This window comes from Pituophis catenifer, unplaced genomic scaffold, assembly GCF_029215685.1.
Source record: "Pituophis catenifer annectens isolate HBS135680 unplaced genomic scaffold, rPitCat1.0.hap2 SCAF_11, whole genome shotgun sequence".
Classification (NCBI taxonomy): domain Eukaryota; kingdom Metazoa; phylum Chordata; class Lepidosauria; order Squamata; family Colubridae; genus Pituophis; species Pituophis catenifer.
Genome location: NW_027256891.1, coordinates 27,735,892 through 27,750,086, shown reverse-complemented (window position 1 = coordinate 27,750,086; position 14,195 = coordinate 27,735,892). Strand labels below are relative to the sequence as shown.

Genomic DNA, 14,195 nt, shown 5'->3' with positions numbered 1-14,195 from the left:
GCTTCGTTTCTGATGCTTTTTCCAGCCTCTGAAACCTCCGTTTGAGAAGCTGGGTGGGGCTACATTCGGAGTATAAGACGCACCCAGATTTTCACTTTTGGGGGAAAAGGTGCATCTTATACTCCGAAAAATACGGTAAACAGCCCTTGGACAGAGGAGCAGGGGCTAGCACTGCCCTAGGAGTTACTGGCCATCATGGCAGCAGCTCCATGTTTCCTTGGTGGTTTGTGGGTTCCTGGGCATCATTCAGGACAATGGAGAGCTGCCCAGCCTCATGCAGTGGGTTTTATTCCTATTGGGAGGGGGCCCAGGGTGAGCTGAACGTTGGGGGTTCACAGCTCAGGGGAGGTATAACCTTGGCCATTGTGTCAAAGTGTGCAACCTGACGCTGCTTTCCTGCCTTGTTCTGGCAAAGTTCTTGGTGCGTGCTAGGAGCTCTCAGCTGCATCAGTCCCGGAGGAAGTTCTTGGGGCAGGAGGCACTGTGCCAAGATGGATTTTGCTGTTTTCAGGGTTCCATATAAACTAGTTTACACTGGTGTGTGTGTGTGTGTGTACATTTTATCGCTATAAGAGGTCTGCTTCCGATTGCTCTTCCTCTTCATTTTCAGTTCCTTAATTTTTCTAATTAAGTCTGAATTACCTGGATGAACTTTCTCCGTCTGACTCATGAGTTAATAGATTGGCTGATTCCATTCGAACGCCGTGCTGCTAAATATTTCTTAAACAAGGAGCCGCCTTTCTCGGAATAAGGAGATCACCTGTCCCGAGGGACCTCACCCAACTAGAGTTTTCCCCCAGCATTTTCTGTAAAGCTTTTGACCCCCGTCCATTTTAAAATCAATATAAATTCACTTCCTGTTACGTCATCACCACTTGAAGAAAAAGAGCTGGGTTTTTTTTTTTTTTTTTAAAAAGTGAATTATTAACACATACACAGAAAGTAGCATTTTGTTCCTAAAAGAACCAACTTGGGGCAGCCTGGGCCACTTGCCTGCTGGGTGTTGTGGTTTTGCACGCTCTGCTGTTGAACGCTGAACCTGCAATCCGACACACTCCCACATGGGAAGGAGCGCAGCCATTGGTGCCCAGACCCCCTGGCTCGTGTGAGGTTAGCATGCTTTCTCCACCCTGGAGCCTTTGAACCCAGCTAGGCTGCCAGAACACAGGCTGGGCAGGAAGCTGCTAGAGGTAGGACACCCGAGGCAGCTGTGCATTGAAAAGGTGTCCCCCCCACCCACCCCCGCTTTACTTGGGCCCCCTGGGAGAGGAATAAGTGTTCACAGCAGCTCCGGGTTTCCCAGCCTGTACAAACAGCTTTATTGGGCACTTCCAAGATCCCCCCCAGCCCCCCATCAAGAAGAAAAATGGTCCCGCAGGAGAGTCGGTAGCTGCCTAATTCTGTCTTGAGGCTCTAGCAGTAGTTCCAGGATCTGGGAAGGCTCCGGGTTCAGCTCTCCAAGAAGAAACGCAGCTTCCAAGCTGCTCCTTTGAAGGCTGTGCAATACAGGCCCCTGAAACAGATCCCAGCAGCCGCTGCCAGCAAACACCCAGGACAGGCTGTTCCCAGAGAAGCATTTGAAAGAGGAGAGTCCTGCCAAGAGTAGCAAGGGGGGGGGGGGAGGGCAAAGCCCGGAGCTTCTGGACGCTCCTGCCTCACTCAGACAAGAGGCTGTGGATCTTCGTCAGGAGCACATCGGAGCTGGAACCTGCAGGCGGGAGGAGATGCCTGTGAGGGGCTGGCTGGCTTTTGCTGGACTCCGTTGCGTCTTTTTTTCGAGGCTCAGCAGAGGTGGGGATGTACAGCTGAAGCCACGTTCCTTCAAGGAACAGCGAGCCTCGCTTGAAGCTGCTCACGGAGACGAGAATGGAGGATGCCAAGGAATATGCAGCCCTCCACAAAGCTCTTTAATTCCCCCCAAATGCCTGTGAGAGCCTTTCCCCTTGTCTGTACCCTCTTCCTTGGTCGCCAGGGCAGCTGCTGTGTGCCAAAGTGGCATTTTGTTTCTACAGCAGAGTAGAAATACCCCGTTTTCCCAAAGTACCCGCTTTACCTCTCGAGTCCTTTTTCCGAGACCACCTTCTGTAAAGGAGGAGAAAAATAATCATGTCAGAATGATTGATGTCCAGTGAACCTGTCGGCACCTGGAAGGGCAGCTGGAGAGCAACCGGGGCCTTTCTGATGCTTGTGACACAGCTGGACCAGGTCATGCGGAGCTCCACCCAAGGGCACCACAACACTTCTTTCAAAACGAAAAGACCCATCCGAGAAACTCAAATCCTACAGAGCCCAGGTTTTCTCAACTGTGGCAACTTTAAGATGTACAGTCTTCAACTCTGGGAATTGAACCCTGAACCTAGAACTTCCAACTCTGGGAATTCTGGGAGTTGAAGTTCACACATCTTAAACTGCCCAGGGTGAGGACGGGGCACACTGTCCCCGAGCAAGATTTCGGTAGGTGCTTCTTGTCTACCTTCTAGTAGAAAGGCTGGGTCTCCAACTGTAGACCTAACACCAACTGTAGACTTAAGCTCTAGGCGCATTGGCAAACCTCCATAAAGGTGATGGTAGCAGCCACACGCCTTACTTGAGAAGACACAACTACAGAGCTTGCAAGCTGGAAAAAGCCCTATTATCTGACTCAGGTTCCTCATCTCTGTTCGCTTGGTACTCACTTCAGCATCAAGAAAGCCGAGAGAACCAGCAGGAAGGACACACAATCTGTCACAATCCAGATCATTTGATAGGTGGCACGAGGCTGGGAGAAAGAAACGGCATGTCAGGGTGGGCTGCTCGATGGAAGCAGGGGTGGACAGCTGCCTGGCTAAGCCCTTTCTCCCAGGGAGTCAGAGTGGGCTGCAGCAGACGGAGCAGTAGCCCCCCCTTGCCCCCAGTGGTCTTACCAGTAGCCAGAGGGGGTGCTGCATCTTCTGTAGCACCTGGCAGGCATTGGTGGTGACCGAAGTAGTCCCAGCACACCACAGGACGGAGAAGAGCCACGGAGCATTTATCACAAACAGGTTGACCGAGATATTGTTACGGTGGTATTCCCTGCAGAAGTGGGGGGGGGGGGGGAGTTTGCCAATAAAGTGGGGGTCAGAACCAACCCATAATAGCACGATTTGCATGGAAGGGCTTGAGGAAGGCTGCAGCTACATCCCAGCCTTTGGGAGTCCGAAGCCTCCCCGTGCAACAAGGACCTGAAGATGACACAGTCTTTTGCCAGTTGCTCTGCAGCGTTTGCTAACTGGTTATTGAGGGTGGGGTGGACGGAAGTTATGTTGAGCCCCCTGCTCTGCTTGAGCCCTCCCCTTCCCATTTGTCAATTGGGGTGGGGGGCTTCAGAGATCTTTGCTTTCTATACCCGACACATTTCCCAACTATCTGCCTTCATAAAAGCTGAGCTGGGATTGAAAGACAGAGTTGTATAAAGCCCCCCCCCCTCCTCAGATCTGGCCAGGATGTGCCCACCAAGAAAGAGCTCCCCTCCCCAGCTCTAACCTGATTTCTCTGCTGCTCAGTTTTTGGTAAGCTAGGTTGACTCGTGGTAGCCTTCTGGTCTTGTTGTCCAAACTTTCAGGGCCGTAGATGTGCTGGAACCCGGGTGCCCACTGTCTCACATCCTTCCGAAACTTATTAGGCAGCCAGAGGATCTGGGTTGGGGAAGAGAGAGGATGTAGCAGGGCCTACTCACCATTTGTAGGGCCAGGAGAATCTCCAGTTCTAGGACCACAGACTTGCCTTTCTCGCCACAGGGAAAACTCACCAGCTCTTGGTCAATGCCAGATTTGAGGATGGTCTCCACTGTGATGTTGACCAGGCGCTCGTAGTGGGGGTCTTCCAGTGGCATCAGATCAAACATGACAGACATCTGCTGCCTCTTGGCCTCCGCCAGCAGCTCCTTCAGAGACGGAATGCGCTGCCTCCTGGCCTGGGCCGTCTCTTCCTCTGAAAGGCTCCAGGCTGTGGGGAAGGGATGCTTCTGGCAAAGGAAAGGGAGGCGGTGAGCCCAGCGGCTGTACGGCAACCCAGGTTAAATCACGCACTGGGATTCAATGGGCTACTGGACTCTCCATGCAAATCCAGCTTCTTGGAGTGCATAGGAGGTTGTCCCATCAGTGAAGGGGTTTAAATCTGCCCTTCCATTAGTCCTAACACCCCTAAGATGTGATTTCTGATAGAAAAGACCTGTGGTTTTGCCAGAGGGGAGATCTCCCCCTCCCCAATTATTAGGTGCGGAGTAGCAAGAAAAATGAGATGACTATTAGTGGAAAAAGAAACTCCTGGAGGCCAAGAGTTAAGAAGAGCATGGAAGGTTCTTGTCATGAGTAAGGACCAGGGGTGAAATGCAGCAGGTTCTGACAGGTTCTGGAGAACTGGTAGCGGAAATTTTGAGCAGTTCGGAGAACCGGTAGCGGAAATTTTGAATAGTTTGGGGAACTGGCAAATACTACCTCTGGCTGGCCCCAGAGTTGGGAGGGAATGGAGATTTTGCAGTATCTCCTGCCACGCCTACCAAGCCACACCACACCACGCCCACCAAGCCATGCCCACAGAACCGGTAGTAAAAAAATGTGGATTTCACCCCTGGTAAGGACCTCAGCCACCAAGTCCTTCCTGGGTGGCTACTTGCTTTTGTGCAGGTGCCGAAAACTCCCCTTGTAAAAATGAGGACCCAGGTCCTGTTCCATCCGCCTTCTGACCCAGATGTTCCCTGATAGGGATTCTCCAGAGAATCCAAGGTGGTTCACCCCCCCCAAATCAACCAAATCTAGACGAGTGAGCCAGATGTTCAGCCCAACCAATCCTAATCAAACCTTGTTTGGATCAAGGGGCCCCACCCTGCTCTCACCTGCAAAAACCAGCTGCCAGCATCCAGCTGCTGCAGCTGCGTCCAGTTGAAGGCGGTGGCCTTGGCGTGGGCTTGGGTGGGGAAGACCTCCTGGACATTTGTGGTCCGTAAAAGGGTCTTATCATGCATGAGGAAAGGGATCCCATCAGCACTGGATTGAGAAAAGAAGGAAATACCTGGATCCTGGACCTTTCTTTCCTGTCTGGGGGATGAGGCAGCATTTGGATTCCCACCAGGGGTGAAATCCTACTGGTTCGGGCGAACCGCTAGGGATTATGGGCATCAGTTTGCCGAACTAGTAGTAATTACCCCTCCTTGGCCCCACCCACACCCTCTTCTGGCAGCTTGATATTCCACAGAATTCAATGTTAAATGCAGCAGAGAGAATGCTAACTTTTCTCCCACCATTCAGAACAGAGCCGCTGCGGCCTGTCCCTTTTAAGGTAGTCTCCGGGACGGGGAGGGGGGTGGGGGAGCGGCTTTTGTGAAAGGCAGGAAAATGGGGAAGGGGATTTTTCTGCCTGTCATCCATTCCTCAATCTCAGCACAGACTGAGGGAAGGATGGTAGGCAGGAATGTTCCCCTCCCCATTCTCCTGCCATTTGCAAGAAGGAGTGGCTGGGAGGGGAGGGGCCGGTGAGGAGCCCCTCGATGTGAGTGATGTCGAGTTGGCCATGCTCACCCAGTCACATGACCTCCCCCAAGCCACGCCCGAAGAACTGGTAAGGGATTTTTTTTTTAATTTCACCCCTGATTCCCACCCTGCCAAAATCTTCCAACAGGGCCACAGCTGTTCAGCCTGTCCCTTACCTCACCCGGACATCGGTTTCTAAGACGCTGAGGCCACAATTGATGGCCTTCTGGAAGGACATCATGGTGTTCTCTGGTGCCAGCTGGGGAGAGGGGGAATGAAGGTGAAGCGGGTGGGTGGGTGGGTGGGTTTGGGATACCCCCCCTCTTGAGACCCCTAGCCAGAGCCTGTGGAGCCCACTGCCCAGCTCTCCAGGAGGGGGCTCCACACATCATCTTGCAGATGGAGCAATTCTGACAGGTCGGAGGGTCCTTAGGAAAAAGAGGTGGAGCTGGGACATCTTCCCAATGTCTTACCGAGTTGGAAGGGACCTTGCACAAGCAGGAGACCCCATACCATTTTAATCCAAGAGGAAAAGGCAGAAAAATCCCAGCAAGGCTAGAAAGTCAGCCTGGAAAAGCTGCTGCAGTTTCAAGGACACATCTGTCTTGAAACAGGCCTGCTGCGTTCAGGAGGAAGACCCCCAGAGAGCTTCTCCAACCTGGGGCACTCCAGATATGTTGGGCTTCAACTCCCCCCAGCCCCACCCCCCCAGTACAGACATTGGGCTCATAGACAGTGAGCTCTGACACATCTGGAACAGTGGAGGGTTGCTTCTGGTTCGGCCCGGTTCGGCCGAGCCAGTAGTGATGACGATGTGACGTCACTGAACCAGTTCTCTTCCACTGGGAGCTGGGCCCTCCTGCCTGCCGCCGCTTTATTCCTATCTTTATTCCTTGCTTTTTAGCCCAGCTGATGGGTGCAGCAGAATGGATTGCCGCACCTCAGCTGGCCAGAAACCTAACATGCTTGTGATTGCGTGCAAAGCACGTGCGTGAAAAGAACCAGTGTTACCACTGATCTGGAACAGCTGGGGAAGATAGCTGAAGACAGTTCCCCTTTTCCCCAAATTACAGACACTCATCCAGGAAGGTGAGCATCTTCCAGCAGCTGCTCCACTGTTGCATTGTACAATTCTCAGTGACCAAGATCAGGAGAAGCACTCAGATTATTCCAGCTTCTGGAAGGTCTTCTGCAGGGTCGCCCTCCTGGGAGCCTGGCTGGCCTCATTCCAGGGCCAGTGTGGGACGGAGGGCCAGGGACTTACCATGGGAGCCCCACGGTGCCCAAACAGAGCTGGTTTGGGGGGAAGCTGGCTGTGCTCCAGGAAGCAGGGCGAGTCGATGCCCAGGGGGGCCAGGTATAAAGCCAGCATTGCGCCCAGATACAAGACCAGGAGAACCCCACGGAGTGCTGCGGCAAAACAAATGGAAGAGGGCCCAAAGCAGTCAGTGGGGTCCCCTGGTCCCCTTGAAGTCGGCTACTGGATCCCCACATCAGCTGTCTGCATTCCGCTCTTGCGCTCAGGAAGGTTTTCCTAGCATCCGGCTGAAATCTGCCAGCCCACAATGTTTTTTCTCCTTCAAGGCTGTCCCAACAGTTTAAGGAAAAAACTCCATCACAGACTTGGGGACCCCCAACATCCGAGACCCCCAACTTCCAGGCATCCTTTTAACAGCTCAGGAAGAAGCTGTGCCTGTGTGTTAGGGTTCATCTTGGAAGAGGCGCCCAAGGGCTGAGCCCCAAGGAACAATCCCCCATCCCCCACCCTCAGTACCTGCACGGGAGATGCGGTAGAAGCAGGTTGCTACTGGCCAGGCAAGCATCGTCAGGCCCACCACGGCTCCAATGTGCAGGAAGGGGCCGGTCGCCTGGCAGGACACAATACAAGGCGTTGGCCTTTCCAAGGGAGCCGCAGTTGGCACCGAGGGAAGGCTGGCCCAGAGAGGCCACAGTTCAGAAGCTCTGAAGCCTCCCAGGATTAGGGAGAAGGGCAGCTGGGTCAGGAGGGGGCTCCACCCCCACTCCCTGAAGGAAAAGCCACAACATCCCTTGGATTTGGCAAACGGAATCCTTCTGAAATTCTCTCTCCTGCTGCTCTCCATCAACCAGAAGCTGCCACGTCCCACTTCCTGGCCCTTTTGGTCCTCACACAAGGATTTATGATCCTATGGCAAGGCATACCTGTCTTGGAGAGTCTCCCATGCTAAACGGCACACAGTTGTCTATCGCTCAGTGCCCCCAGCCTGCCAATTTCATGGAGCCAAAGGTCTGACCATTAGCCCAAAAGGGTGCTCATCCAGACCTCAGATATGCCCATCTGATGGCTGCCCAGCCTCCATTCTCTGGGGCCCCAACTGGGCATCTCTCCACGTACGAGATGCTAAGTCACCTGCTGCAGCTCAGCCAGCAGGTGGGACAAGAACAGAATCGTAGTTGGAAGGGACCTTGGAGGTCTTCTAGTCCAACCCCCTGCTGAAGCAGGAGACTCTGGGCCATTTCAGACAAATGGCTGTCTAATCTCTTTTTGAAACCTTCAATTTCTGGAGGCAAGTTATTCCACTGGTTAATAAAGACACTTCAGGTTGCTTCTCTCCTTGATTAGTTTCCACCCATTGTTTCTTGTCCAGCCTTCTGGTGCTTTGGAGAATAGATTGACTCCCTCTTCTTTGTGGCAACCCCTCAAATATTGGAAGACTGTTATCATGTCTCCCCTAGTCCTTCTTTTCATTAAACTAGTCATACCCAATTCCTGCAACCGTTCCCCATACGTTTGAGCCTCCAGTCCCCTAACAGAGGGGGAACAGAGAACAAGAACAGCTGGACAGACAACTCTGCAGGTGCCTTGGCTTAAAGCAGGGAAGGGCAGCCCTGGGCTTCTCTTAGGGCCCTTACCTGTAGAGCAATGTGGGCACTCTCCCATTGCTCCGACCACTGAATTTGCAGCCCCACAAAAGCAGCCACTGCTATCAGCAGAGTCAGGATCAGAAAGCCCTGGAAGAAACAGGGCACCTTCAAGGTCCAGGAAGTCACCCGAAGAACCCCTCTCCAGGAAGGAAAGGAGGTCCTCTGTGGGCAACACATCCGCTGGTGGGTGTTGGCAAGGGAACGATCAAGCAGAGGGCATCCCAGGGAGGCCTCAGAAGCCTCCCACCCAACGGGGATCACGGAGAGACCAACGCAGAAAACCTTATGGCTTCTGCCCAACGAAAGGAAAGGAGGCAAGCAAGCAAGCCTTACCTTGTGCAGCCAATGCAGCTTCAGGGGCTGATGGCACAGCTGTAGGCAGAGTGCCAAAATCTGGGATGAAAAGGAAGGAAAATCTGAATGTCCTCACTCCATATAGCTGCTCGGGGCAAGAAAACCTTTAGGACAGTGATGAAATCCAATTTTTTTTACCACAGGTTCTGTGGGCGTGGCTTGGTGGGCATGGCATGACTTGGTGGGTGTGGTCTGGTGGGCGTGGCGGGGAAGGATACTGCAAAATCTCCATTCCCACCCCACTCCTGGGGGAAGGATCCTTCAAAATCTCCATTCCCTCCCCACTCTGGGGCCAGCCAGAGGTGGTATTTGCCGGTTCTGCAAACTACTCAAAATTTCCACTACTGGTTCTCCAGAACCTGCTGGATTTCACCCCTGCTTTAGGAGGACAGGATGGGATGACCTCGCTTGGAAAGACCCTGCAATGAGGCAGAGTTTATGCAAATCTCACCCTTCTGGATGTGTCGGACAACCCAGTTCCCTTAATCCCAGGTAGACCAGTCAAGGTGGGTGAAGATTACCACACGCCAAGAAAAGGAAACGTCTAGACATGATTTGCAAAGTGAGCATCCCTTTTCTTGTCTGCCTATTTACTGTAACTCTCCAAGCCTGAGATGCCCAAATGCTAACCTCTCCCCTCTTCTGTCTTCTGGGTGTGTGTGTGTGTGTGTGTGTGTGTGTGTGTGTGTGTGTGTGTGGTTTGCCCACCTAAGTCTGTCCAATTTGAACTGGAGAAACGTGGTTGCCCATTCTTCAGGGTGAATCGGTGCTCCCTTGTGCCAGTATAATATCGGCCTCTCGATATGGCCGAGATTATTCTGTTAGATGCTGCTGTGACACTCCTCCCCCCTCTCCCTCCCCATGAATGACTGAGTCCAAATTGACTCAGAATTTAGTTTATAGCACAGAGCAGTGATGGCTGACCTTCTTGCCACCGCCTGCCAAAAGTGGGGGGGGGGAGCGCGAGGGGTTGAGTGTGCACATGCCCACCCCCATAATTCAATGTGCCCCACTCCCTGTGCATCCACGCGACCCCCCCGCGCTCCCCCTGCTTTTGGCACGTGATGGCCTGGTGGGCCCGGTAGGCCTGTTTTTGCCCTCCCCAGGCTCCAGAGGCTTTCTAGGAACCTGGGGAGGGCAAAAATGGCCTTCCCCACCCTCCTGGAGGCCAGAAATGGCCCTTTTCCCGATTTCTGGTGGGCCCAAAAGGCCTGAAAACCAGCTGGCTGGTGTACGCATATGGCTCCGCGTGCCACAGGTTCACCATCATGGGCATAGAGGTATCCTGAAATCCTCCCAAAACCATCAGCAATGGGGTGGGGTGGGGCGATACAGAAACCCCCAGAATCAGGGGAACTTCACCCCCTAATCACTGCAAGTTGGCCAGGAGGGGAGGGGGAGGAAAGATGAAGGGGGGGGTCCTACCAGCAGCAGAGAGGAGTAGGTGACCAGGGTAGCTGTCACGGAGAGCATCACCACTGACCAGTCCAGCCACCATTCTGTCTTCTGGAAGACGAACCTGTGCGGGGGGTGGGGGGGAAGGGAGGGCAGATAAAACTTATCCAAAGGTCAGAAAGGGGCACAGTGTGTGTGTGTGTGTGTAGAGACGGGGTGTGTGTGCCTTCTACTCACTCGTTGAAGTTGTGGAAATCGTTGAGGGTGACCAGGGCTACGTAGAGCCAGGTCAGAGCAAGGAGGCCGATGCAGAAGAGCAGGAAGAACCAGACGTAGTCACACTGAGGATGGAGCAGAGGAGGCGGCTCAGCTGACACTGCCAGCCTGGGACCCTCCACCCAAGCAGGTTCAGGTGGGAGAGCCGAATCCTCCCAGTCAGCTCCCCTCCCACCCCTTGGCAAGAGGGAGGCATCTGCAGCCCTTCAGTGCTTCCCATGCAGTTCAAGTGGTTAATCAAGGCCCAGCTTATTTGGGGGACCCTAAAAGGCAGGAGGGGTCTGCAGCCCATCCCCACAGGGGACAGGGGCATGGCGTGGGCCTTCCGCCATTCCTCCAAGGACTCCGTAGAGTGGGGAGGTTTTTCCAAACCTCCCTGTAAGCGCACACACCTTGCTTGTCTTCAGGCCCTTCTTGTGAGTCCAGTGGCAGCCGAACAGGCCCAGCAGGCAGGTGGTGCAGAAGCGCTGGCAGCCCCCTTTCTCCTTCGCCATGGCCAGTCACGTCTTGGGGAGGGGCAGCCCCGCCCTCCAAGGCAAAGCAGGCAGAGCTTGGTGGGCCCGGCAGGCAGGCGTCCTGGGGGAGACCGGCAGGAGGAGAAGGAAGGAGACTCCACAGACCTTCGTCCTTGCTCATTCATCAGAATCCCCCCCCCTTCCTGCCCCCTTCCTCTTTCCCATCCACCCACAACTGCAGGGACCGTCTGGTGAGCTGCGGGAGGCGAGTTCAACAGGATCCCCTGACTCATCTGCAGATTCCAAGAGCAGCCGATCCCAACCAGGCACGGAAACCTGTGCAACCTGGCCAGGTGAGCCCTGCCCGGCCACCCCACCCCAAGGCTGCAGGTTGGGGCAAGCCCTCTATGCACGGAGGCACTTTGGAAAGCTGTTTAACCCGCCATCTTCTCCCAGGTGGGAAAAAGGGGAAGTGGAAGGGAAAAAACTCCTGCTGAAAATCCGGCTTGGGGGCAGCCTTTGGCGAGGGAGCCCAGCCTCTTCTGTGCCCGCAAAGGAAGCGCCCGGAATCACCCTCGCCCTGCCCCTGGAGGAGAGGGGGGGGGCAGGGAGGGGCCTTCCTGCTGTGCCCTAAACATGGTTGCTTTAATTCCCTACATCTCCTATCACAAACCAAATTATTAATATTGGGGTTTTCCTCAGATGAACTCTCGAGGCAAGTTAGCAACATGGATTCTTTTTCCAACCCAGAGATTAAAACTAGTAAAACCGCTCCACAGGCAAGCTGGATGGAGCTGCTAAGACTAGACCAGGTCTCTCTCAGTCTGCTTTACAGCAGTGTGGAAACTACAATGGATGCCCAAGTTGCAGAGGACTGAAGGCAGGAACCTCCAAATGCGGCAATTTAAAGACTTGTGGACTTTCCCAGAATTCCCTAGGCAGCCATTGCCCCTCCCCAAGACATGCTGGCTGGGGAATTCTGGGAATTAAAGTCCACAAGTCTTTAAGTTGCCAACTTTGGAGGCCCCTGCACTGAAGCCTTCAAGTCAGAGGCACGAATACCAATCCTGCACCCCCACCCCCAGCCTGCCCCTGGGCCTTTCCCCACTCACCCCTAACGGCCACCATCTCAAAGCAGCCCAGTCCTCCTCAGCTGCCCACAGCTAAAGCAGCCCCACCGGCAGGCGTCTGCCCCCTCCTCTTGCAGAGGCAGATGGGCATGTTAGGAGGGCAACTGGCAACGGGGGTGGGTGGGTGTCAGGGTTCTTTGCTGCAGCTGGTTCAGGAGGGGTGGGAGAGCAGCCTAGCTCAGCAGTGAGGGAGCCCCCCCCCCCCGTCCCTCTCACTCCCGGATTGCAGACCCCTCTGGGAACCCCTCATACCCTGCAGGTGTTGCATGTGCCAAGAAGTGGGTCAGAAGGGGGGGGGGCACAGCAGCAGCAGCATTCTTCCCACGGAAGGGCCCCTTCGAGGACTGCATCACAAAAGCCTTTGCAGGGGGCCTCCCGCCTTGCCCGGGCCTTTAGGCCTGGGGAAGGGTTGTCATGGTGACCACCCAGGCGTCAGGCCTTGGTGCACAAGGACAGCGAAATGGGGGCTGGGGGGGGGCTGGGGAAAGAGAATTTGGCTCCGCAACTCGAAATCAGCCGCCGCCTCCGTGCCGAACGATCGTCCTGCAATGCCGGGATTTTTTTTTAATGGGGGGTGTCAGACCGCCCTGGCTCCCCCCCCAGACTTTATAGAACCTTGGCCGGAGCCCAGCCGCCTTCGCGGCAAGAACCCTGGCGCAGGGGGCGAACAAAGCTCTCTCCTCTGAAGATGCGCCAGTCAGTCGGGCTACTTTCTTGGGCCTTTGGAAAAACTTTTCCCGAACTTTCCAACTTTACCTTCCTGCGGAGAGGAACCAGGTAGGATCCGGCCAGAGTCGCCTCTGGGGCGGCAGGGGCGGCTGCTCTTCCCTCCCTGGTCCCGGTCCGGGATAAACGCTCTTCGGGGCGTAATCGCGACTTTGGGAACGTGAGCGGACTCCCGAGTTTCTCCGGGAGAGACCGAGGGAGGAGCCGCGCCGCTGCCCTCCCGAAGACAGAAGCCGCGGAGCGGAACTTTTCCAGCGGAAGGGGAGCCTCGCGGCTCCCCAAAGGCTCCCAAGTGAAGCTCACCCCCCTTCCCGCTCCTGCCCCCTTCCCGCAAGCCCTCCGCGCCCTCCCTTTGGCGCGCCTTTCGCTCAGCCGACGCCTTCCAGGTCACTCACCTCGGCCAAGGCTCCAGTCCTCGTGGAGGGAGGGAGGGAGGGAGGGAGCGGGCGCTCGGCTTCTCTTTCCGCGCTGCGCTTTTCCTGGCTGCTGTTGCTGCCGCCGGCTCCCTCCTCCTCCTCCTCCTCTTCCTCCTCTACTCTCACCTGCGGGGCTTCTGGCTTGGCATCCCGCGTGGGTGCCGCCTCGACTCCCTCTCTCTCTGTTCGTTTCCCCCAGTTGGAGCTCAGTCTTCTGGCACTTAAGCGACCTTGTACTTGCAAGGCTGGGGTAAGGATCACAATAAAGCTATTTTGTCTACCAGCTTCTGCCTGTCATGCAGGGAAAGCTAAGTGGCAGCGCTTCAGGCCCCCTGTGGGGATTGGTGGGCAGCTCCTGCTCCATTCGGGGGTCCCACGGAGTACATCCCACAGCCGGATATTACTTGTCCCATGTCACACTCTTCTCTTTTGGAGCTGTGCAATTTTACTCCACATGGAAAAGTAAACTAAAGAAGTTGAAAAGTACCAAAGTATGATTAAACCTGTTTAGATCAGCCCATTCGCTACATCTTGGGTCTGTGTGAGTAAGGGCACCCATCTCCTTTTCCTCTTGATCCATTCACTCTTCTCCCTTCGCTCTCTTTCGGTCTCTGGGTGGCCAAGCCACCTCAGTGTGTTTCCTCTGGACTAGTTGTTCCCTTGGGGGTCAAGCCCCGTTTCTCTGGGGCCACTCAGGCAGAAGACGACTGCTTGCTAGAAAGGCTTCCCTTTTGCTTGGCCTCTCCTAACCCTGCATTGGGCGGCTTCAGGCCAACAGGTAGGGTGGAGAAACAGGCTTGGCTACTTGAACGGGTCATACACCAACTTTCTGCTTGGAAACATCCAAGGTGGTTCCCCATTGCATCTTGCACGATGGAAGGCCACCGCACAAGGGTGTGTGTGTGTGTGTGTGTGTGTGTGTGTGTGTGTGTGGGAGGAGGCCATGGGGCTGGAGTTTCCCGCTCCACTAAGTTGGCTGAGCACAGGTGGAGATCAGGTGGCCGTAGCACATTGTGTGACCCCAACCCCTTCCATAAACGCCCCTAAATAAGC

At 54.9% G+C, this 14,195-nt stretch overlaps 1 protein-coding gene across 1 annotated transcript; it reads right to left on the bottom strand.

The window, feature by feature from the left end:
• Positions 1-1,304: 1,304 nt before the first annotated feature.
• On the bottom strand, positions 1,305-12,860 carry GDPD2 (glycerophosphodiester phosphodiesterase domain containing 2). Its single transcript, XM_070951784.1, has 16 exons — positions 12,757-12,860; positions 10,808-10,991; positions 10,377-10,480; positions 10,170-10,263; positions 8,724-8,783; positions 8,379-8,477; positions 7,261-7,354; positions 6,751-6,896; positions 5,663-5,745; positions 4,853-5,003; positions 3,767-3,982; positions 3,502-3,653; positions 2,904-3,051; positions 2,676-2,758; positions 2,054-2,082; positions 1,305-1,708 (listed from the first exon to the last, which is right to left on the bottom strand). Exons 2-16 carry the CDS (start codon positions 10,907-10,909, stop codon positions 1,656-1,658), a joined length of 1,614 nt encoding a protein of 537 aa, XP_070807885.1. The 5' UTR covers positions 10,910-10,991; positions 12,757-12,860; the 3' UTR covers positions 1,305-1,655.
• Between the last annotated feature and the right edge of the window lie 1,335 nt (positions 12,861-14,195).

What these genes read in the sequence shown, in the direction of transcription:
- GDPD2 (XM_070951784.1), bottom strand. Translation starts at nt 10,909, where the DNA reads ATGGCGAAGGAGAAAGGGGGCTGCCAGCGCTTCTGCACCACCTGCCTG. An exon ending in AGCTGCATTGGCTGCACAAG is followed by an intron (nt 8,478 to 8,723) that starts GTAAGGCTTGCT and finishes TGTTTCTTCCAG; the next exon opens with GGCTTTCTGATCCTGACTCT. An exon ending in GGCACCGTGGGGCTCCCATG is followed by an intron (nt 5,746 to 6,750) that starts GTAAGTCCCTGG and finishes CCCTCTCCCCAG; the next exon opens with CTGGCACCAGAGAACACCAT.